Here is a 24,832-nt window from a genome sequence, read left to right on the forward strand (position 1 = left end):
CAGAGACTACAGGCATGATACAGGAGATGGTCAGAGACTGCAGACATGATACAGGAGATGCTCAGAGACTGAGGACATGATAGAAGATAGAAGAGCACTAGGGGGGCCGGAGAGCACAGACGAAGCAGAGAGCACTGGAGGTGCTGAAGGGCATGGTGGGGGGGGGGGCTGGAGAGAATTAAGAGGGGGTTTGGAAAGCATTGTAGGGGGGTCGGAAGGTGCAGGGGGTGGATTGTACTGGGGGGGGGGACAGGGAGCACTTGGGGGGCGATCAGGGAAAACCAGGGGGTGGAGAGCACTGGGGGGGACAGGGAGCACTTAGGGGGGTGGGCAAGGAAAATCAGGGGGTGGAGAGCACTGGGGGGGACAGGGAGTACATGGGGAGCAAGCAGGGAAAATCAGGGGGGTGGAGAGCACTGGGGGGGGACAGGGAGCACTTGGGGGGAGGGAGAAAGTACTGTGGGGAGCTGAAGAGCATGGGGGGGGGGCTAAAGAACAGGGGGGGTCTAGTGCACTGGGGGTGGGGCTAAAAGCACTGAGGGAGGGATTAGGAGCACTGGAGGAGGTTAAGAACTTTGGGGGGCCAGCAAAAGAAGTTGTATAGGAGGGGCCGGGGGATGGGGCAGCTGCATATAGATGAATTGATCTTTCCCTATTCTTCCTGCAGGAGGGAGAGGAGGAGAATCATTTATTCAGCAGCAAGCTGCAGGAAGAATAGAGAAAGATGAATTCCTCTATATGCAGCAGCCCCATCCCCCTATCCAGCACACACTTTTGCAATGGGCACTCACCTTCTTCCCGCCGAGGCTCCGCCCCTTCTTCCCGCCGAGACTCCGCCCCCTAATTCCCGCCACGGCTCCGCCCCCTTATTCCCGCCACGGCTCCGCCCCCTTATTCCCGCCACTGCTCCGCACGGACTGAAGGAGCTGCCACTGCAGCTGCCTTCACACTGCGGGATCTGTCTGAACACACCCACTGACACCCCCCAGTGAGTGGCACCCGGGGCGGGCCGCCCCCCCGCCCCCCCCATTGCTACGCCATCCTCCACAGTTAGAAAGCACTCCCAGGGAACACATTCAACCCTTTGATTGCCCCATGATGTTAACCCCTTCCCTGCTAGTGTAATTAGTACAGTTTTAAAATAACATGCAGTGCTTTTGATATTAAAATCCACAAAAAATCAATTGGGGAGTAAAAGTTCATAAGAAGTCCACACACATATGAATGAATGGGGAATCCCAGGAACAGACAGAGTAAAAGTTGTAAGTTGTGAATCCAGAAGCCACAACCAGCAAACACCAGGTGTCCAAGCCTCTTACCGGATCTGACAGATCCCCATTACAGAGATTAGTCAAAAGTGCCCATTAAACTATCACTCATGTGGAGCCGATCCCAGATCCAAAAATCTTCCAAGTCAAGCAGCCCAGTCTCAGTGAATGACAGACCTCAGATCAGAGATATAAAGGGAGACTCCTCATGGTATAGTACATCAGACTAAGGTTTTATTGAAAGTAAAATTGGCCACTTACACATTATCCAGTAAAACACAGCATGGAACGATCTGTATGCAGATCAGTAGCTCTGGACTCCAAAAAGATGGCCGCCGGATCCTCCTCAGCAACAAGCACCACGCCAGCCAAGCTCCTCCTACATGTTTCGTTTTACACAAACGTCATCAGGGGAGCGTGAGACTGGGCTGCTTGACTTGGAAGATTTTTGGATCTGGGATTGGCTCCACATGAGTGATTGTTTATTGGGCACGCTTGACTGATCTCTGTAATTGGGGTCTGTCAGATCCGGTAAAAGGCTTGGACACCTGGTGTTTGATGGTGGTGGCTTCTGGATTCACAACTTACAACTTTTACTCTGTCTGTTCCTGGGATTCCCCATTCATTCATATGTGTGTGGACTTCTTATGAACTTTTACTCCCCAATTGATTTTTTGTGGATTTTAATATCAAAAGCGCTGCATGGTATTTTAAAACTGTTTATATCCACATTTCAGAATTGGTGCAAGCTGCCTTTTTCTGTTGATATAGGGTTTGTTTATTTAGCGCAGTATTATATCTTAATTAGTACAGTTACAGTGAATGTTATTTAGCACTGATCACTGTATTAGTATCACTTGTACCCAAAAAAGTGTCAAAATCGTCACTTAAGGGTTGATTTATTAACACTGGAAAGTTCAAAATCTGGCGCAGCTCTGCAGAGAAACCAATCAGCTTCCAGATTTAATTGAACAAACTGAAGTTAGAAGCTGACTGGATACCATGCAGAGCTGTACCAGATTTTGCACTCTCCAGTTTTAGTAAATCAACCCCTAAGTGTCTGATTTGTCCGCCGCAATGTCGCAGTCCTGCTATAAGTCGCTAGTAAAAAATAAATAAATAAACAAATAAAAGTCCATAAAAATATCCTATAGTTTGTAGACGCTATAACATTTGTGCAAACCAATCAATATATGCTTATTGGGATCTTTTTTGCCAAAAATAATATGTAGCAGAATACATATTGGCCTAAATTGATAAAGAAATTAGATTTATTACATTTTTTTTATTGGATGTTTTTTATAGCAGAAAGTTAAAAATATTGTTTTTTTCTTCAAAATTGTTGGTCTTTTTTTGTTTAGAGTGCAAAAAATAAAAACCGCAGATGTGATCAAATACCATAAAAAGAAAGCTCTATTTGTAGGAAAAAAGGACATACATTCATTTTATTTGTGTACTGCATTGCACGACGGCACTATTGTCAGTTAAAGTTAAGCAGCGTGGTATCGCAAAAAATGTCCTGGTCATGAAGCAGGGTAAACCTTCAGAAGCTGAAGAGGTTAAAATACACATCTAATGGAAGAAGATTTGTTGCTGCCATTACTGACTTCCTGAAAAGGCTAGATACCTTGCTGTTTCATTCTTTAACACATTTCATCATACATATGGACCAAGCATTCAGTAAATGAGTGAGAGTAGAGTATCAGAATTCTTTATCTTTATACATGTTCTGTAGCTTTGATTAAAAAAGCAAGGATGTGAAAGCACCATCATAATAGCCAGGGGAGGACTGGGCCAGGGGGCAGGGGGGCAATTGCCCCCTGGGCCGCTCTAATGTCCTGTAAAAAGGCTGCACCGCTTCTGCCACAGACATGCCCAAAGGATTCCTGGTGAGGAAAAGTAAAAAGTCCCCGTCGCTGACGTGCTGAGTGCGGGTTGAAGACAAGGACAGCGCAGGCCTTTAGATGGTTTAAACCAGGGGTGTCCAAACTTTGGCCCCCCAGCTGTTCAGGAACTACAATTCCCATGAGGCATTGTAAATCTCTGACACTCACAGACATAATTAAACATGATGGGAATTGTAGTTCCTGAACAGCTGGAGGGCCATAGTTTGGACGTGGCTGGTTTAAACTGTCTGAGCAGAGGCCAGATCCATGCCCCACTGGAGACTCTCCTCCCCTGGCTGGCAAGGTTGGGAACTCGGATTCAGGATTGAGTAGAGAGTACCTGGAGCAGGGCTTCAGCCTGAAATGGGGGGGGGGGTCAGAAGGAGGTAGGAGGACGTGAAGAGGGAGAGTGGAAGGGGGGGGCGAGATGTTGCACCATGGGCCTTTGGTTTGTACTTTCCTCCTGGGCTGAAAGTTGCCAGTCTGCCCCTGATAATAGCCATGGAACTACAATGTAACACTTTCAAAACAAAGGGTCAACAATGACAACCGATATAATTTTCATGTGGCAGACATACTTTAAAATATAACTCCACCCTCTGTTTCATGATTAGAAATATATGGATTTTTACTACAGCTTACCCGTAAAATCCATTTCTTATGGGTTATACCATATGGGTTATACGCCACCTATATATGAATGGACACTGGCAACCAATCAGACAGAAATTCCTCCTATATAACCCCTCCTACACAGGAAGTACCTCAGTTTTGTAGCAAGCAATAAAAAGGCCCCATACAAGAGGGGAGGGACCTCTGTGTCCCGTGATGTACTCCAAGAAATGGATTTTACAGGTAAGCTGTAGTAAAAATCCATATTTCTTTTTCGTACATCACGATAAACAGAGCCATATTCATTACCATGTGGGACGTCCCATAGCAATGCATCTGAGGGGAGGGGGACACCATAAATACCGCCATCAGACCACAAAAGATCTACACAGGTGCCTGCAGAACACTGAGGCCAAATGCAGACTCCTCCTGGATCCTAACATCCACTCCACAGAATCTAGTGAACATATGCACTGACAACCAAGTAACGGCTTTGCAAATCTGAGCCATAGAAGCTTGATGGAGAACTGCCCAAGAGGCACATACTCTTCTTCTTGTAAAGTGTGCCTTTACAGGAAAAGGTGGAACCTTCCCTTTCAAACCATACGCCTGGATAATAACCTGGCAAATCCAACGAGAAACCGTAGACTTAGATGCTGCCTGCCCTTTCCTGGGTCCTTCTGGCAGCACAAACAAAGTATCGGTTTTACCGATATTTGACCTTTCCAAATAAATCTTAAGTGCCGGTACTACGTCAAGAGAATGTAATAACTTTTCCTCCTCTGTTTGAGAATCTGGAAAAAAGGAAGGCAGTGTAATGTCCTGATTCAAATGAAAAGCTGAGTTGTTTTGTATGTGTTCTTTCGTTTACGAGCATGCGTAGTCTTGCTCTTAAAAATAAATTTTGGACGAAAACTGTACTAATTAAACGAAAATCGGACGTTGTGTTCATATACGAGAAAAATGTTATAGCCTGTGATTTCTGGAATATTGTTTGCCTAGCATACCTTCTATGCTTTGAGCATTGAGAGCTATACGGTTTGTTATTAACCCATAGATCATAAAGGTACCGAGGCATCCTCACCTGGTTACCTTTCATTTTTGTTTGAAACTACTAGCTACATCATATAAAATACCTACTTGTCTGGATGTAGCTTCCTCCTAGGTGGGTGCTAGGTAAAGGCATTGTTTTGCTCCATCTGCTTACCAGGGGAGCCTGATCAGTATTTTTGCCTGCTACATGTGTCCATGTGTGATACACTTGGTCTGAGGGAGTGTCTCTACTGTATCCAATAGGGGAGCATGTTGGACAGTGGAGGAAACCCAGCCAGTGACACACAGGCTTTTGTGGCTGTCCCAGTGGGAGGGCACAAGAGTGGTGCATCCTGGGATAGGCTATAAAAGCCAGGGGCACATGTGACAGGGCGTATTTGGGGCGGGAAGCCAGGTCCCAGGAGGAGGGTGACGTTGGTCTCTCCTCCTGTCAGAAAGGAAGGTGGTCACAGGCAGTTGGCCTAGTGGATCCAGTGTGTGATGCTGAGCCAGGTGGTCCAGGATACTGACAAGTGGAGCTGAAGGCAGAGCAACCCAGGAAAAAACAGTGTATGTGAGTACCGGGAATCTTGCCAGGGGTCTGCCCAGGAAGGGGACCACTCCAGAGGAGAGTCAGTGGACAAGGGGATAGCATGCATGGGAAGTGAGAAAGGGGGTGCCAAGTCAGGACCCTGAAGAGAAATCCAGTCAGAAACCTATTTTCCACTTCACTTCAGTGGCAAGGTGAAGCAGGGGCCTTGCTGCAATCATTACAGTTAGTGTCCTCAGAATTTGTGCATAGTTCAAGTTGGAGTATCCCACTCATCCCTTCTCCCATCTAAGTTCCAAAATAAAACACAATAACCAAATCCCCTGGACTGTTCATTGTCTGAGCCAAGTCTTAAAGAGATACGTTTTGCGGACTGTTGCTATGGGTAACCCAGGGGAATCCACAGCTTCCCAGGGGGCAGTGCTACATATGGTATGTATGTTATCCTCCTCAAATTACTGCCTGCCACTGGCCTTGGCGTCTGTTCACTGTTTTGTGAGTTTGTCTTTATTCAATAAAAAATATTGTGAAAGAAAAATTTTATAGCCTGCACATTCAGATTTTGTTGTCCGAAAGTTCAGGATCGGTTGTCAAAAGCACCATACTAACGATCCGAAAATCAGCAGATCGTTAGTCGGATGAAATTTCTACTTCCGATTTTCTTATCATGTGTACGGGTCTTAAGTGTGTGGAGCTATTGGTGTCAGTGTGTGAAGCACTGAACAAAACACAACACGTGGACTTTTCTTTAGGATTTATTTTCATATTTAGATTTTGAATTTGAAATTCACAGTGGACTATTATTTATAATGCAGTGCTGAATCATTTGGTTATTTTTGAATTTTGAAAGTGTAAGGTTCACTTATTGGATTTTGGCAGCAGCACTCTTTTAATTATTTAATTACATTTTTAAGGTGAGCACAGGGGTATCTCTATTTATTTTAAGGCTTTGCTTGTTGCTAATGACATAGACACACACAATTCTGCATCTAATGCCCCATACACACGTGCAGATTATCTGCAGACTTTTGTCTGCAGACTTACCTTTTCTATGTAGTGCAAGGGCCTGCCGGATTGCATACAAATTGAAAGTGTTTAGGTTTGACCTCATATTATATGGTTTTGGTAAGTCTGCAGACAAAAGTCTGCAGATAATCTGCACGTGTGTATGGGGCATAAAGGAGCATTTCATTGCCCTTTTATTACCATGTATAGCTGTAAATGCAGCCAGATAGCCATAAGTTTTTCAGAAATGGAGACTTCAAACAATTATCTAAACAAACTGCAAAAAAAGGTAGTAAATGCTACTTAAAATTGTAATAATTTCACTGCTAAGCCTTGCAAGTGTCAGACAGGTGTTGTGTGAATTATGTGCAATTCAAAGCTGATAACACTAAAGCAAGCTGCAAAGGTCAGCCCACATGTTGTCCATGATCCAGCAGAGGATTTCTGAATGGAAAGGACAGTTGAGTTCATCATATTTTTGTGTCAGAGTAAAAAGCCAAATGGGACATATTTCGGAGAAGCAATGTGACCTTCCTCAGATTTAGAAACAAGATACAATGGTGCTATGCAGTTGTAGCCAGGTAAAATTGCCTGCGCTATCAGGGGACACACTGCGGCACATGTTACAGCACAGTTGTTCACTCTAGTGTTCAGCCTGGACCCTATGTTATCACATTTTAAAGGCAGAGTGAATAGGAGTTAGAGTGGATCAAGGAATCTTGGGACATGTAGTCCGAATAGCCAGGTGTACACTGAAATTGGACTGCTATGGACTACAAGTACCAGCTGGCTGGAGAGGGAGAACATAATGCTGGGAGAGGCAATATAAAGCCTGTGTGGGGACGGGATCACTCTCTTGAGACCTCAGCTTTCTCCTGAAAGCTGTTACCTGGACGGTTGGAGGAGTGTGAGCCAGTGCTGCAGCCTAGGCAGCAAGGGGAGCGTCCGATGAGAGTTTGGAGCCGCATTTGCCATCTGCAGTTCCAGTCTGCTGGGTGACAGTCAGGAGGTCACTATCATCGTCTTCACAATGGATCTGGCTGAATCACTGTGTGCAGGGCATGCGGTTGAGCACCCCCTTATCCTGATCATAGCATCTGTAGAAACCTGCTTGAGGACCTTCCAACATTTCCCACAAGCCTGGTATCTGTTGGATTGGTGAGTGGGAGGAAGCCTATCCTATTTGCATCCAAAGAGACCCTGCATGTAGACACCTTTCTTACACCAAAGCTCCATAAGGAGGCACATTCACTTTGCTCCTCTGTTAGAGCCTAATTAAGGAGACACTGTACACTTCCTATTACAACATTGAATGTTGGAATACAGGAGCTGTACTGGGCCTTTGTTTAAGATAGCTGAACACACTAAACACCTGGAGTCTCAGGACTCCTTTTACTCCCCCCCCCTCCCCCATTAAAGGACATTGGGTACCATATTGCTCATATCTTCAAGGAACTCTTTCTTTTAGAGACCACTGTATTATAGTTTGCAGATAATCTGTGAAACATCACTAAACAGTTGTGTTTATTCTGGGATTGTGGCACCAGGGGACAGAAGGGAGTGGTCTGACACCAAATCGATCACTCTGCTTCCCTTTTCTTACCTGTGGTCAAAGACTCTATTTGGGTTGCAAGTTACTGTTGCTCTTTCATCTTTGGTATTTCCTGCCCACAATTATTCTGTTTATTGTGCTAACTGTAATAATTTCATGTGTACCTATGCTTTACCTTGTTGATTTGCTAATTGCAAAATATTAAGTAAAGAAATACTTGCTTACTGCAATATAGTTTGGTGTCTGCACTATACAGCCAGAAATGTCTGAACCCAGAGTGTCAGAGGGGTCAGGAGACTTTCAGGGTCAGGGAAACTACTGGGGTCAAACATCTTCAAGCGGCCCTCATGGGGTAGTGCTACGCATACATACAAGCACTGCACCAAAACTGAATCACTTCCTCCTCAGAACAATATGTTATGGTGCCAGGATACAGGCACAGGGAATGTAGAAAAGACTCTCTAAATCTGAGCACTGGAAAATAACAAAGGCATTGTGAACATCCCTTGAAATTTTGTGTTTTGTTCATATTCACTTTAAAGTAGTTTAAAAGTTTAATCTATATTAGAAAAAAACAAACAATTTGCACCTAAGGGTTCTGTGACCTCCAAATCACAAGACTGTCCATTCAGCATGTTTCAACTTCCCGTTAGTGTTAAAGGCTGGACCATCTCCTTTCTCACCTTTCTGTTGGCTCATCACTTTGATCGGAAGCCTTAATGACAAACAGAAAAATGTGAGAGGGTGTAGGCATTTGGGTGGAGTTATGCAAATATCAAAGTGCCTTGATGGGTGGATGTCAATTGAGGAGAGAGTGTTCCAATGTAAATTTGCAAGCAGACCGCCCTAGTTAATGCCACATGGCAGAGGCGTAACTAGAACCTTCAGGGCCCTGATGCAAGAAACCATGAAGGGCCCCCCAGACCCCTGGCCGGGGCCCTTACCTTCAAGCCCAGGGCTCTTCCCACTAATCCTGGGGCTCTTTACACGCGTTGCATGGCCTTTTATTACGGTCCCGCAGCAGGATTCTTTCACAAGTTCTGCAGTGGGCCCCTTTCCTGCAATCTTGTGGGCCCCCTTCCTGCAATCTTGGGGCCTCCCCACAGTGGTGCAATGCCAGGGTCCGGTCGCAAGTGTGACCTTTGCGATCCTGGAAGTTCACCCACTGGTTTGCTACCGGGCCCCCTGGAGCATGGGGCCCGGTAGCGATTGCAACCCCTGCAACCCCTGTAGTTACGCCCCTGCCACATGGCATGCTGAGCCTCCATTAATAAATGGACTGAAATTCAATTATTGAAAGGGGTGGGCTAAGAAAAGTAAGGCTAAGGAGAAAAGCACTATATGATGCTTGATGTCCTCCACCCAGGAAATCCAACAGATTCTGTCTGACTTGCTGCACCTTCTAATGCACACTGCAAGAAGCTCAGAGTATGTAGTGAAATCAGAGTAAACAAGAAAAGTCTGCACAACTGTGCAAGACTGAAGGGAAGGTTGGGGTTCAGCTTTAATCTAAGAAATAACTTTAAATGCTGTTTAATATACAAGGTTATTTTCTAATCAAGAAAATCTGGCTAAAATGTTTTCCTTTATTTATTTTTACAGAGACATTCCTATCAGCGCTCTTATGACCATTCGTCTGCTTTTGGTTCAGTGAGACAGGCTGGAAGCTTGCCAAAATATTCCAACTCAAGAACTAACCGTGGTGTCATTGCTGACCCTCCGCAAGCCTCAGGAACTATAGTTCAGATAGTCATTAATAACAGCCACAGGCATGGAAGAGGTAAACACTAATAATGCAGATGTTCATATGAATAGGATATTCTTTCTCTGTGTAAAGTGATTAGAATTATGTAGTACAGTTTAGATTTGTATTAATGTACATATTTTTTTCTTGGATATGCTTTCCTAATGGCACCTATCATTTTGTCATTACGGTTTGGCTTAACACCAATTCATGTTGGCATATTTGGTAGGTATTAAGGTGCAATCAGGAAATTACTGAGATCTACAGGGACCCATGAGGATACGATTTTCAGTGCTGCCACTGTTGACTTGTCTTTAATTGTGTAGGCTTCTGTACGATCAGGATTTCACTACCTATAAAGTCATCCATTTTGATTACATGTAGGATGGGGGTTCAGATTTTTTTAACATTATGTCAGTACAGGTTCTGGAAGTATTTCATCAAGGGTCTTACTTTCTGTCTGTGACAATGATCCCCAGGACAAGAAGAAAGGTTCTAATCCTTCCCTACCCTATTCAAAACTGAAAAAAAAGTTTTGCCTTTATATACTTTACACTTTAAAGTGGCTGTAAAAGTAGATGGTTTTATACCTTGATGCATTCTCTACATTAAGAAAAAAACTTAAATGCTCATCTCCCTGCTTATACTTACATGCTCCCAATCTCGATTCAGCAATGTGCTAAAGAGCAGCTCTCTCTGCTCTCCTCCTCCTTATTGGCTCAGAGAGCAGCAGGAGCCTTTGGCTTCTGCTGTTGTTAGTCACAGCCAGTGAGGAGGGAGCGGCAAAGATGCGCACTATGTGTCAATGGACACCCAGAGTCAGCTTGGGAGTGAGCACACATGTGTGCCCCCAGAGCAAGCGGCTTGCTATGGAGGTTCTCGGTAGGAGGGAGGAGCCAGGGGGAGGGTCGAGGCTGCTTTGTGCAAAACCATTGAAGTTCATTTGAGAAAATAGGAATAACATGATTGTTATTAAAAAAATAAATAAGGTTTATAATTACTTTAATTCCAAACAAGCTTCCTTACCTTTGACATGGCCTAAACTAAAGCCAGGGGAAGGAAATACAAATAAAAGTTCATCAGCATGTACATTGCCCTTGGTCTGTGATAACAGCTTTCGATACACAGGAAAAATGGTTACTTGGTATCATTGATTATAGTTAAAAAAAAATATATGTGTTTTGAAAGTACAGTTATTCTTCAAGTCTTCAAGTTTTTAGGCATGCTGCCATTTAAAGAGAAAGGTGCTGCAGTAACTGTTGTCAGCCACATGGCTAATAAAAGACAACAGTAGCTGCAGATGGCTGTACGTGGATCCAGCAGGTATGCAATGGGGGGAAACGCTAAAAACAGGCGCTTGAGTAGTGTTTTACTGACCCCCACAAAGTGCAAAGGCAGCTGGACGAGGTTGTATACTTACTGTATCCACAATGCTTATATAAACAAGCCCTTACAGTGCTCCGTAACGCTCTGATCCTAGCCAGTCCCTTCCTTAATAAATATATAGCAGTTCAAGAAAGTAAAATAAAAAAATTAACATATATACATTTATAAATTATATATCTTAGTTAAAACCCAAAAAGACACCCTGGCCATCCTGGATGACATCTAGCAAGCATGCTGGATGTCATTCAACATTTATACAATGGTAGACTTGCGAAAACAGCATGTGTGTTTATAAAAAGCCGGTGTATTTTCTCTCCCAATGTAAAACTGAAAAGATGACAGTTCTATAAAATGAGCTTAAGTTTCCACAACATTACATAAAAATCATTTATACATTTATTGTTGTAATCAGAGTTATTTGCCAGTTCTATTTTGGGATAAATATCTGAGGTTGTGCTATTTAAATATCTGGAAAAATATTGTTAAATGTATTATAGTTATTTTGTTCCCTTCTACTCGTAAATTACTGACATACTAAACTTCAATTTTTAAATTAGGGCCTATATAAATGATGAGTAGAAACGGGTTCTGGTCTTCACAAACTGTAATCAGAAACCTACCTTTTTATTTTAATTAGGTTTGGGCCAATATTTTTTATTTTTTTTAAAAAAAAATTTTCAACTGGAGTTGGGCTTTAATTGAAGTAAACATAAATATCCAGTTATATGCGGGAGAATTTAAAAAAATAGAGCTTCTCTTGCCCATGATTGGATGCTTAAAATGAATAGAGCTTTACTTCACTTCACTTCTGTAAATCTGGCCCCTAAGTGACTAGTAATTCATCTTGGGCAAGACCACTTTTGTGCTTCTGCACAGTAATAAAAAAGGCTTTTACCATGTTTATAATCATTAATGTAACCAGTAACTGGACAGTCTCTCAGTTATGCCAAATTAAATAAACTTTGCAATAACAACAGTAATAAATTCCTGCATGCAGAATATATCATACTGGAATTTATAAGTAGGCTTTTTCATGCAATTAGAGCAGTGTTAATTCATCATTTTATGATATATACAATAACAGTTATATCCTGAAGATGAATGTCTGCCATTAATAGCAGTGCCTTAGCAGAGAACCCATGGGCATTACTGTTTTAACTGACAATATCGTTTCTGATAGATCCACTACAGTCTGTTTTTTTTTACATTATGTATCATTATGCAAAAAAATTGGGCTAACTTTACTACTTTGTTTTTTTTTTTTAATTCATAAATGTGTTTTTTTTCCCCCCCAAGAAAATTGAGTTTGAAAAACCGCTGCGCAAATACCGTGTGACATAAAAATATGCAACACATGCCATTTTATCCTATGGGGTCTTGGCTAAAAAATATATATGCTGTTTGGGGGTTCTAAATCATTTATAGCAAAAAAAGTAGATTTTTACACGTAGGAGCGAAGTGTCAGAATAGGCTTGGGAAGGAGTTGGTTAAAGCAACCCTGCTGCTATATTATAAATGCAAAATCAAGCTATACCTGTTAAAGAAGAGAGTAATACTTACTTCTCCTTCTACCCATGCAATTGAAATCTGTCTCCCACAAGTCTCAACATTTCATCCTGTGGACCGTCTCACATTACAGGTAACAGTAGTAATGTGGAGGTCCGAAAGAAGAACCAGTGAGAGCTGCGGGGAGACCACAGAAATTGACAGTTCTGGGAATTTATAATTGAGGATCAGAACTGTGTTAGCTGCATGGAGAGGTAAATATTTACTCTCATCTTTAACATATATAGCCTTGATTTGACATATTTAATATACTGTATTATCACGGTTCCTTTAATTTTGGCTTGGAATGCATGTAGACTCATGTACAGAACAGTGGGCATCCTGAAAAATTTACAACATTAAACTGCTCAAATCCTGAAAATACAGTTCCCCCATACATGAGTAAACACAACCCAGAAATTCCCACTATGCTCCAGTTTTCAGGTTCACTGGAACATGGTATAGACATGAGAAATACTGAACTGAAATTGTGGCTCACAGAGATAAAGGGGTTAGTTTAGGGGAAAAAAACTGTTATGGTGATTGTTTTGATGAAGGCTTAAATATCCCTCATTTACATCTCCTATTCTACTAACTGTTGTTTCTAAATTCTTGCAGTATTAACCGTTCGGTCCTGTAGTTTTACATCTTGCCTGCCCTAAAAGTTAGACCTTTATAAAAAACCATATATGCACCCAACAGAACTTTAAAATGGAACCACATTGACATATAGACCAGTGATATATAGAAAACGCTCTTATCTTCCATCCAGCTCAAACCTTTAGATTCAGACTTCTTTGCAATGAACACATAAAAACCTGCGGGTATATTGGATTACACAAAGCATGAAAATCCCAGGATAGCATTAGTTAGAGAGTGGTTTCTAGGAAGCAATGTTTGAAGAAATTCTAGAATTATTTAAGGGAAATATTTCCTAACAAAAAAGCATTAAGCCACCAATTTAAAACAAATATGCAGATAAGGATGTATGACTATGTTCTGGTTTTCCTGATATGCATACAGGTTCCAACTTAGAGACTCAAGATATCTGAGCTAATGGTTAGCCCCACAGCCAGGCAACTAGCATTTTATAAAGAAGATCAGCAATGTCAGCCTAGTTTTTCTTTTCACAAACATTTACCTTAAAGTCTAGATCACTTTAAGGATAGCCTTAAGAATTAAGAATTATTTGAATGAAAAAGCAGAAAAGTAGATGTTGGTAGCTTGAATAATAATATTGTATACATGTAAACGTGTGTAACGAGGTGTAAGTGAACCTATAAGATTCATATGGCACTTTGAAAGTCAAAGTTGAGGCACTCGAGGAGAGACTGATCAGGAAAGTTTCAGGATGGCACAGATGAGACAGAGAAAAATACCAAGATATCACAGAGTGGGGCAAAACCAAATAGAGTTCAGAGTTGAAACCACTTTTTAAATTTAAGGGAAAAATTGAGGCTTCACTCCAGAATACAATTCCCTAACAATTTTATTGAGCTAAGAGGCGATACACCATCCACGTGAACTCTATGATAAAGTGAAATGCTCCATAGGGGGAGCCATGACAGGTTGTGCATGAACTATTCACTCAAAAGAGTTGATTTTAGGAACATATCCTGGAGTGTACCTTCCATATATTTTCATTTGAATGGCACTGTTAAGGCTGAGGTTGAGCCAGGCATGGTTAAAGCGGAGTTCCAGGCAACATTTCTTTTTTGGATAAAAATACCCCTGGGATAGTCAGGGCTAGTGCATTTAAACAACAATAGCCTCTGAACTGTCACCTGCTTAGTGAACCTGTAAGAAGAAAAAATTACCTTGAAAATTTCTTGTCCGGTGCTGCCATCTGCGGTGTGGGCAGCTGAAGCCGGACCGCCCCTCTTCCTGGATGTCGGAGTCCCAGAATGCCATGCTCATCACTTCCGGCGCAGGCAGGTCATCCCGCAGCAGGTTCTGCGCATGCCCAGAAGCTGTTCTAATTCATTCAGCAGGGAATGACGTGCCTGCACCGGAAGTGACGAGGGACATCGGTGCAGGCGCATTGACTCCTGGGATTGATGACGCTCATCTCCCAGGAGTCAATGCAAAGGAGAAAGTGACGTCGGGGGCCCCGGCCGCATAAGGAGGAAGTGGAAGGAAGGTAAGTTCATTTTCAGAAAAAATAAGGTAAGTGAAACAAAAAACAAATTATAGTTATCCAATTCTTTTTCAGGTTATTTCAATGTAACTGACGGTGTAAAGTTAAAAAATAGGCCAGAACTCTGCTTTAAAGCTGGCACCTAGAACCAGGGAAGTCAGATTTCTAGAAGACCTGCAGCAGGGCTCCATGGTGTGCAATCTGATGGTTTAACTTTTTGAATCATAGTAATTGGTATTGTATATTAAAGCTGAAGTGGAGGAAAGAGAATGAAAGATGAAGCCACATCTGGAGAATTCTACAATTTGTATTATAATCTATTTCATTGCCAATTATCTGTGCAAGGTCATATACTGTAACTCTTGGATTCATGATTACTAAATACTTGGCTCTGTGCTGTCATCAATGCTTTATGTTAATGATCAACTTTTCAATATCAGTCAAGGTGTCTGGCAACACCACACATTTTATAAAAATGTTTACACCAAATAAGGGATTCCTAGTAAGCCTGAAAAAAGGATGCAAGATCATTAACAACCTGTTTTTTTTTTTGTCCTTAATAAGAGAAAAATTCTTGTAGATAAAGCATTAATAGATTATTAATGACATAATGTTTTTATGCCTCCTTTCACATTTCTGTCCCCTTAAATAACACATACTTGCTTTATTGTGTATCCTTTGACCTCCTTACCTGAATATTGTTAGTTCTCAACACCCGCTTGTATTTGCCATGTTCCCTGCAGTATGTGTCTCGAATGGGAAAACATATTCCCACGGAGAATCTTGGCACCCCACCTTGCGAGCCTTCGGAGTAGTGGAATGTGTGCTGTGCACGTGTAACTTCACCAAGCAGGAGTGCAAGAAAATTAGCTGCCCAGAGCAATACACATGTAAATATCCTCAGAAAATAGATGGCAAATGCTGTAAGGTTTGTCCAGGTAAGTTTATCAAAAACTAAACTTAAAAACTTGTCAGGTTTTTAAATGTTTAAATACAATTGTCCTGCCAAACAGATTTTCTTTTAGGGTTCATGTCCACAGGTGTCCTAGTCAAACGCAGTCCTTTCCATTCGAGACACACGCAGCTGCGATTAAATAGGACACGCAGCGTTTGAAATGAAAAGGCTGCATTTGATCTACTTTCAGTTTATAGTCCAAAGGTGCAGAACATGCTGCATCTACAGAAATGCAGGGCAACACAAAGCATATCAAATGCCATCTCTGAACTGCCATGTACACTGCTTAATTGATATTTTGCTAACCTGCCTTTGGCATGCATTCCAACGCATTCTAATGCACATCAGACACAGGAAAGCAATGCCCATCAACATGAGTCCTTTATTAGCCAGAACGTGATCTTTTGTACACCCCTCAGATTCATTACAGATGACTGACTTCTTAAATGTTGTAAGACCAAGGGTTGGAGCAGCTGAAGGCTTCACCCTAGTACCATTGTTTTTAGAGCCCCTAGCTCTCTTGTAATAGCAATCGGAGTGGCTAACTAGACCAGAACACTGATCTTGGTGTTTTGAATGCTTTCAAGGGCAGAGGAGGGATTTGGGGTCTTATAGACTCCAGATCCCTCCATATAGAATACCTGTCACGTCCCTATTGCTGTTACAAAGGGTGTTTACGTTCCTTGTGATAGCAATCAAAGTGATCAAAAAAAAATTTAAAAATTAAACAACAGTGTAAAAATAAAAAAATAAAGTAATAATTTTAAAAAATATTAATGTGCCCTTATGCTAGCGCGTAAAGGCAAATGCGCACGCTGGTCCTGAATGCATGTAAACAGCAATCCTCCCACACATGTGAGGTATTGTCAGAGCATGGGCAGTAATTCTAGCACTAGACCTCCTCTATAAATCTAAAGTGGTAACCTGTAAAGACTTTTAAAGCGTCACCTATGGATAATAAAATTTACACTGTTCGTCGCCGTTGCACAGGCGTGCACATTTTTAAAGTGTGATATGTTTGTTCTATTTACTCAAAGTACCCTCATCTTTTGTATTTTACCAAAAAAATGGGTTATGTATGATGTTTTTTTTTTTTTTTAATCTAAAATCAAAAAAAGTGTATTTTTTCCGGAAAATTGCATTTGAAAAACTGCTGCGCAAATACCATGTGTCATAAAAAATTGCAAAACCCACCAATTTATTCTCTAGAGCCTCTGCTTTAAAAAAAAAAAAAAATATATATATATATATATATATATATATATAGATATATATATAGATATATATATATAATGTTTGTGGTTCCAACTAACTTTCTATTTTAAAAAAATGATTGTTACATGTAAACAAAAAGTGGCAGAAAAAGCCTGGTCTTCAAGTGGATATACAGTAAATATACAGTATAAATATACACTCTAAATATATATACGTATAGTCACATATACAGTACATGACTAAACACATATACATACACATATACATACACATATATGACTAAATACGTATACATATAGTGTAAATGCATACACAATATTCAATATAAATATACAGTCTAAATACATGAGAATTGTTTTACCTGCCCAGGATTTGTAACTCTTTTTAGCCAATCCTGTGATCTAGGTGCCCTTTTTAGACACCACAGCCAGATCATTGATCTCTGCTGTAGTTAAACAATACAAGCTATGCTCTGCTTCTCCATCCTAAGCACAGAAATGTTGATCTTTTTACATTTTCCAGTTGGGGTGAGGTAGCTTAACGTACAGCCTCAGTAGCTACAGTGACAGTGACTCCATCCAAATGACATCTTGCAGATCGTGGAAAGCTTTTATTCAAAAACTTGTGCAAATCATACCAGATAAACATCAGATAGGTAAAAAATCATAAAAATTGGAAAACCCCAAATATAGGGATTTATATAGCGCTTGCTAGTATTATTCAGGAGTGAGCAATTACTTGTTCATATCCTGGATAAAAAATTAACAATCAAGTGGTATAAAAGTGTTTTTCACAGTATAGTGATGGTGAACCAGTGGTATTCACAATAAATATATATCAATCATAGTATACAGCAATCTTAAATAAATACTTTAGTTGACATAAAGTGCAAAAAGGTGCCAAAATATGTGCAAAAAATTGTCCAAATAAACAGTTCATCGGTGACTTAGTGCACGGATAAGGTAATCAGTGCCAAATAAGGAAAAGTGCAAGTGCTCAGTGCTGGATCCTCCAGTAGTCCAACTTCTTGGAATAATGGGGGTTCGCACTCACCAGAGACAGTGGGTCTTAACTACCTTATGGTAAAGAGACCGCTAAAGCTTTGTGGCTTCCTGAGCCTGGAGGTAACTGCTGGGCCATGTAGTTCCCTGTAGTCCGGGGCCGCTCCTTTCGGTAAACTCGATCCGCCAGGTCCGGTATTAGGGAAAAATAAAGATGCTCCAATAGTGCAGTACCGATAAAAAAGTGCCTTTATTGAATATAGCTGATGAACAGTACAAAAAATCGCTAAAACAGCTGCTGCGGGTTACGCCTGAGAGTGGAGAGCGGTGACTACCGGCTTGCGCTCCACCAGGCTTCCCAGAGCGTGCAGCGTGCATTCCACCTGACGAGCGTTTCGTCAGAGCGTATGACGTCTTCAATACCTTTATAAATACCTTTTATGCTTTATTTTTTTAATAAGTGATTACATAATCTCTGTTCTCGACTGAATAAGATGTTCAAAAAGGTGGGGGTGGAGAAATAGAAGTACACCGATCTTCCAAATGAATGGCTGTGCAAAGGAATGTGTCAGCGCAAGTCTGCCCATTGGGGGACAGGCGTGCTGTTCTCCCAGCACAGCTAGAAAACTGACCACCCTGGGATGTATGTGCTCTTAAACCTAGCATGGTCAATTTGAAATAGGAAAGAAGGGGGACTGGCAGGATCATTTCACACAAAGGAAGAATAACAAAGATAACAGGATACCCTTCAACACAAGTACATAGTACAACAGACGCTTATCAGAAATATAAAATGTTGAAATAACATATTCTTTAAATTATATTTGAACCCTTACCTTGTAAAAACAACCCCTTCAATTTAAAACAACCCATTCAATTTAAAAATATAATGAAAGGCAAAACCTGTGTGTATCTGTGGTATTTCCTATTCACATGCAGGTGCATCCCCAACCTTGCATAATGGCTTTCCTTACCACTGACATTAATTCAAACGGTTCTCTTTATCGCTTTGTTGATCTCCCTGATGACAGAAACAAAGTCAGACTATCTCAGAACAAACTGTACAGGTCCTCTTTAACTTGTGGATTGTAGGATGACTAAATGCTGAAGACCTGTCTGGCAGAGAGAAGCTTATGTATCATATTCCTGTACATTCTAGTTCAATATTTTGGATAAATAGCAGCTTTACTTGGCTAGTGAGAATGTTAAATTCTTGATGACTTTCCCACAGGTCAGCTGAGGATATTCCATTGCTTATATTCATTGCTAAGATAAAGCAGTCATCTCTATTCCGTTTACAATCACTGGCAAGACAGCAAGCTTTCATTTGGGCCCAAAATTGACACTAACATCTGAGGTCAAGGCAAATGGCTTGAAGACCTGTTCTGTAGGAGTCCTCCATTAATGGCTTCCAGACATCTCTTCTTATTATATGAGCATGTACATTATACAGAATATCTACGTCAGCCCAGAAAAGCAGAGAATCATTATTTTAATATCATTTTACATACTTCACCATTTGCTATAAAACAATCAATTAAATGATGAGTACATACATAATATGATATTTAACAATAGATAAGATTAACCTATTGGACAACATATAATCATTTTCTTTTCATATTCACATACTCCCTATACAACAAATGACTACATTATGATTTATATCTCCTAATTTATAGGGAGTATGTAAAAAAGGCCAGTGTATCATACAACTGGTTCAAGATTAATGAAATACATTATCTAGATACAAACTTCTGGAAAATATATGTGTAATAACTTTCTTTTTGTCGTTTAGTACTGTAATTTTTTAAAGAGAACACTTTCTGTCCTATAGGGTCTTGGACCCAGTGAAGACCACAGTAATTTAATTTAATTAAACTTGGACATCACATTATATCCATATGCTAAGAACCTCAATCATTCATTGCTGTAGGGAGTAATGATAAGTATAATTGTGCAGATAATAATATAGTTGTATTGGCAGAATTTGAATTTTTTTAAAGGCAGTTTAAAATCAGTCATACAAAAATAAGGAAAATTGTATTACACAATAACTCACCAACGCACCTGGTATGAGGCTTTGGTATTTGCACTCAGCTGATAAGAATAGGAGAAGAGCGATTGCAGTGTACTGCTGGAAAAGTATCTAAACATAACGTTTCGGAATTCATCAGGTTTGAAGAATGTAGGATGCCCCCCAACCAATACTGCGTGTATTGGATCATACATTTGTCATTCAGACTACTGCTGTGGCAAACAACAAACACTGCTGCATGAGGGACATCCAACCATGTACGAGGCGCAGTGAGAGTTTCTTGGGCTGTCAAAAGACAATTTATCTTTTTCTAACATTATGCAGGCAGCCTCAAAACAAGTAACAGAACATTAGCCAGTACCTCTCAAAACTTCAGCATTCACATGGAGAAGTCCCCAGGCTTATGTGTCATTTTGGGAACAAGAAAAACAGAGGGTGCAACGGCATAGCACATTACCTCAGATAAAACAGCTTTATTAAAGTGAGTTAGGATGTATACTCAAGAACGAAGATAACAAAAAGGCAATATTGTTGCAGCATCTGGGTTTTCGCATCACAGTAATGAAGTCCTTTGCAGCGAAAAATGATTATATGGAGGTAGAAACCGGAGGGTAGCCCCTCCCAGGTGGGTGTGTGCACACTTACTCTACACCCCCACCTGGTGATGACAAAGCAAGTACGCTAAATGAACAAGAATCGTGTGTATACAAAACAAATACCATAAATCACCATGTTTGTTAAAAAGAAATCCCACATTAAAATGACCTAAAAACACCTAAAAACATATTTGAAAGCGAAATGGATATTTACATGTTTCATAATATGTTCAGATATGCTGATGCATACGCATGTTAAAGTGGCAGTTACAAGCTTACCCTTTGATGCACACTGATTCTTTACTGTTGTATTGCATTGGACCTAGGTGCAACCATAGGTGATATCTCTCTTGGTGTTTACTGATTTGGGAAAGGATTCTGGCAGAGTAGAAAAAACGGAGGAGAGCCAGGGATTGTGTAAGTGAAAGAGAAAGGTGATGAATGATGATAAAAATAGAAATCCCTGTAGATTGTCTAAACGGTGTCCACTGAGGTCAGCCTTATAATCTGTCCGGTGGTAATGGCACATGGCAAAGGCTGGCTAGAACGCACGCCGCTGCCAGCAGGAACTGCAGGCGCCTTGTGCATTCCAAGCCTATAATGTCATATCCGCCCACGTCATTTGTGGGCCAGATCACGCCAGACAGCTGGAACACAAACAGCAGCCAATAGGAAGCGTGGATGCCCGGTGCGTTCCACACTGTCAACGTCATTTCCGCCAGAACCACTGTGATCCACTCCTCCAAAATCATGGAGTAGGAGGGGACTACTGGGAGGCCATCTCCTCCCGCCTCTCTCTGAAACTTTCCCACAGCCATGCAAAGAAGCTGTCTAAGATAGAGGGAATCTCTAAATGAGTAATAGAACACAGCATCAATACACAATGTGAAAACAGCCACAAGGGGATGATAGATGCCCTTATAAAAAATTTATAATTGGTACATGGAAAAAAGGCTGAATTGATTACTGCCCAAAAAAGCCTCTGGCACAGCCCCCCAGGGGCTACGGGGAGGGATGTTAGGCCTGTATGAAAAAAAAAATGGGGGAGGGGGGCATTTGGATATATGTATGTACTATGAACCCACATGCATGTATACATGAACATATACAAATATATAAATGTACATGAAACATTTGCCCTTTGACAGAAAACCAACACTCCATGACTGATGTTTCTATAAAATAACCGAGGTAGGGGTCGGGTGGACCAACAATGTCAAGCCTCGCTGGAGAGGAGAGCCTTATACGATCTCATGTACCTCCAAATCTTCATTGAGGCCCCCAGGTATGAGTTAACCCAAGGTTAAGATCCCTCTTACATAATCTCTGGAATCTCTTGCCGAGGTCTGAAATGCTACCTATGGCCTCAACACCAAACACCCTTAGACCCAAAGGGTCCTCATTACGGTACTGTCTGAAATGCCGGGGGACTGAATATTTATTCCTCTCTTTCGAACCTTCTTTCACATTTTTGTTTAAGATGTTACATTTGTGTTCTCCAAACCTTACCCTCAGTGGGCGTATCATACGTCCCACATAAAGAAGGCCACAAGGGCATATGAGACCTTTTACCACATAATTTGTACTACAATTGATAAATTGTCTGATTTTATGAGTACGGCCATCATTTCCTACTACCTCTTTGTTCCTATGACACATATATGAACAGGACCCACATTTCTTTACTCCACATCTGAAGTTGCCTTTTTAGTCAAAGATTGTCGACCATGGGTTGCCCGTAGTAGTTATCTGTCTGTCTAGGGGGTTACGTATTTTACTAGGTGATATTTGGTTTCTGAGATCCCTAGGTTTTCTAAAGACAAGCTCAGGCCTAGTTGGCAGAATCTTGCCCAAGATGGGGTCCTGCCTCACGGTTTTCCAATTTCTCTCTAAAACATGCTGAATCTAGAAGGCCTTAGTGTTAAAAGTAGTGCTGAACCTTTTGGTGTCTATCATGGCATTACCACCCTTACCATTACTTTTCCATCTGGGTTTATGTTCAGTATTGCTCACACCCTGTGAAGCATCCTCGCTATACAGCAGCCAATATTTCTTAGAATCTTCCTCCACCTGGTCTTCCTCATAGCCTTTCTCCAGAAATTTTCTTCTGAGGAACTCTCCTTGAACCTCATAATCAGCTTGCTTCGTGCAGGTTCTATGTAGTCTACGGTATTAGCCAAAGGGTATGTTTCAAATCCACCTTGGATAGTGGTTGCTTTTGGTGTGCAAGTATGAATTCCCTGCACTGGGCTTGAAGTGTTTTTTAGATAGAATGCTACTGTCTTCTCCTATCCGGAGTTCCTGGACAAGGACAAGGTGGGTGTCATCCACAACATGGGTGAAACCTATGCCAAAAGAATTATTGTTAATGTACAAGAGGAATCCATTGAGATGTTCAGTGGTGCCATCCCAGATGATCAAAATATTATCAATGTATCTTGCGTATAAGGCTAGATTTGCCCCATATGGGTTGTTGGCCCAAATAAACTGGTCTTCTCAATAGCCCATAAATAGGTTGGCATAGCTCGAGACAAACCTGGCTCCCATGGCTGTGCCCCTGACTTGTTTGCAGTGCTCTCCTATATAGGAGAAGTAATTATGCGTCAGGGTAAATTCTATGGAATTCATCAAAAAGGATGCTTGTGTAGGATGTAGATTACTGCGACTAAGATACTAGTCGACTGCTTCTAGGCCATATTTGTGTTCAATTGATCTATACAGTGATGTGACATCAAGGGAAAGCCACCTATAGTGCTGACGCCACTTGAAGGACGATAGGATTTCTAGCATGTGGCCAGAATCCCTAAAATAGGAGGGGAGTTCTGTGACCAAATCCTGGAGGAAATAAGCAATGTAGCAGCCGAAATTGCTGGTCAGGCTGTCTATGCCAGCTTTATTAGGTCTACCCGGGGGATTGGTCTGATTCTTATGGATCTTTGGAATTTTGGCAGAAATGAGGTGTCAATGGATGTGGTCTATATAGGAACTGATATTCGTTCTTTGTTATTGCTTTATCTGGTAGTGCTTTGTCTAGTAATTGTTTGAGTAAAATTTGGGACCGTGCGGAGGTTATATCCGCCTTTCGGTCCTCCCCTTTGTTGACATTTCTTTATTTACCTGGCCACAGACATCTTTTTGGCACTGTTTTTTGGGTATAGGCCATCCCCTACATCCCCCTGGGACTCTTAGTTTCCCCCCCTGTTTTGGGGGAGATGTCGGGGTCTGGCAGGATAGGCACACCATGCCTGGGTTGTTTTCGTTTGTTGCTATGTATATATGTGTGTAATACTGTGTGGTTCTTTTTATGGTGCATGGGTTCTGGCAGTTTTGCTGCTCCCCAGATGCTGCTACTAATCTTCACGGGCCCTCTCCCAATTTCTACCCCTGTTGTTCCCATGGCATCACGTGACCTACAGTCCTTTTCCCATCATCTCCTGGAATGTTCGTGGCCTTAACTCTAAATTTAAACGTGCACTCATGTTCCAATATTTGCAATCCCACAAACCTTCCATCTTAATCTTGCAAAAAAAGCATCTGGTGGGCAGCAAACTGTTATCCCTTAAAAAACCTTGGGTACACAAGGCCTTCCACGCTTCCTACTCCTGCTATGCCAGGGGAGTCTCAATCCTTATCTGCAAGTCCCTGCCTTGTGGAGTGGATGCATTCCATACGGACCCCATGGGCCGCTATGTTATTTTGGTCATTACGCTGTGGCACCGTAGATATGTGATTGTGGGTTTATATGTACCACCCCCGTTTAAATCTGAAGTGTTATACTCTGTATTGGATAAGGTGTCCCCATATTGTCCTGCCAAGCTGCTTCTGATGGGGGACTTCAACGCCATTCTCTCTCCTGATTTGGAGACACCCCGACCAGAAGGGTTATTCGTGCTTCTCAGCTTCCCACAAAATCTCCTCCAGGATTGATCTGGCATTTGCCAACTCGGTGGTGTTGTCTGATGTGGAAACGGTATGATACTTGCCGGCGGGTCTGTCTGACCACAGCCCCCTGGAGATTGTCCTGCGCACGGGCACAACTCGCTGCGGCAACATGTGGCGCCTAGGTGCCCACTGGGTCGAACACCCAGATGTCTCCTCACAGATCCCACCGCTTTTGCAAGAGTACTGGCAGACTAATACAGAGACGTCCTTACCTGGGCTGGTGTGGGATGCCTTCAAGGCTTATACTAGGGGGCAATATATGTCTACCATTAAAGCGGTCAAATTTCAACAATCGGCCACCCTTGCCCAATTAGAGCGGGGGGTAGAGGGGGCCTCTGACACGTATGGTGTGGACATGTCAGAGGTCA

General features: G+C 41.7%; 1 protein-coding gene across 2 annotated transcripts in view; it reads left to right on the top strand.

Moving 5' to 3' along the window:
- The window catches only part of CHRDL1 (chordin like 1), a 184,943-nt gene that overhangs the window by 152,592 nt on the left and 7,519 nt on the right, over positions 1–24,832 (top strand). For both annotated transcript variants that reach the window (XM_082262880.1, XM_082262881.1), the window contains 2 exons: positions 9,508–9,685; positions 15,461–15,655. In XM_082262880.1, coding sequence (XP_082119006.1) covers positions 9,508–9,685; positions 15,461–15,655 — 373 coding nt within the window. The remainder of the gene's footprint in view (positions 1–9,507; positions 9,686–15,460; positions 15,656–24,832) is intronic.

The sequence above is a fragment of the Pelophylax lessonae genome (genome assembly GCF_965119305.1).
Source record: "Pelophylax lessonae genome assembly, chromosome: 7".
Taxonomy (NCBI): Eukaryota; Metazoa; Chordata; class Amphibia; order Anura; family Ranidae; genus Pelophylax; species Pelophylax lessonae.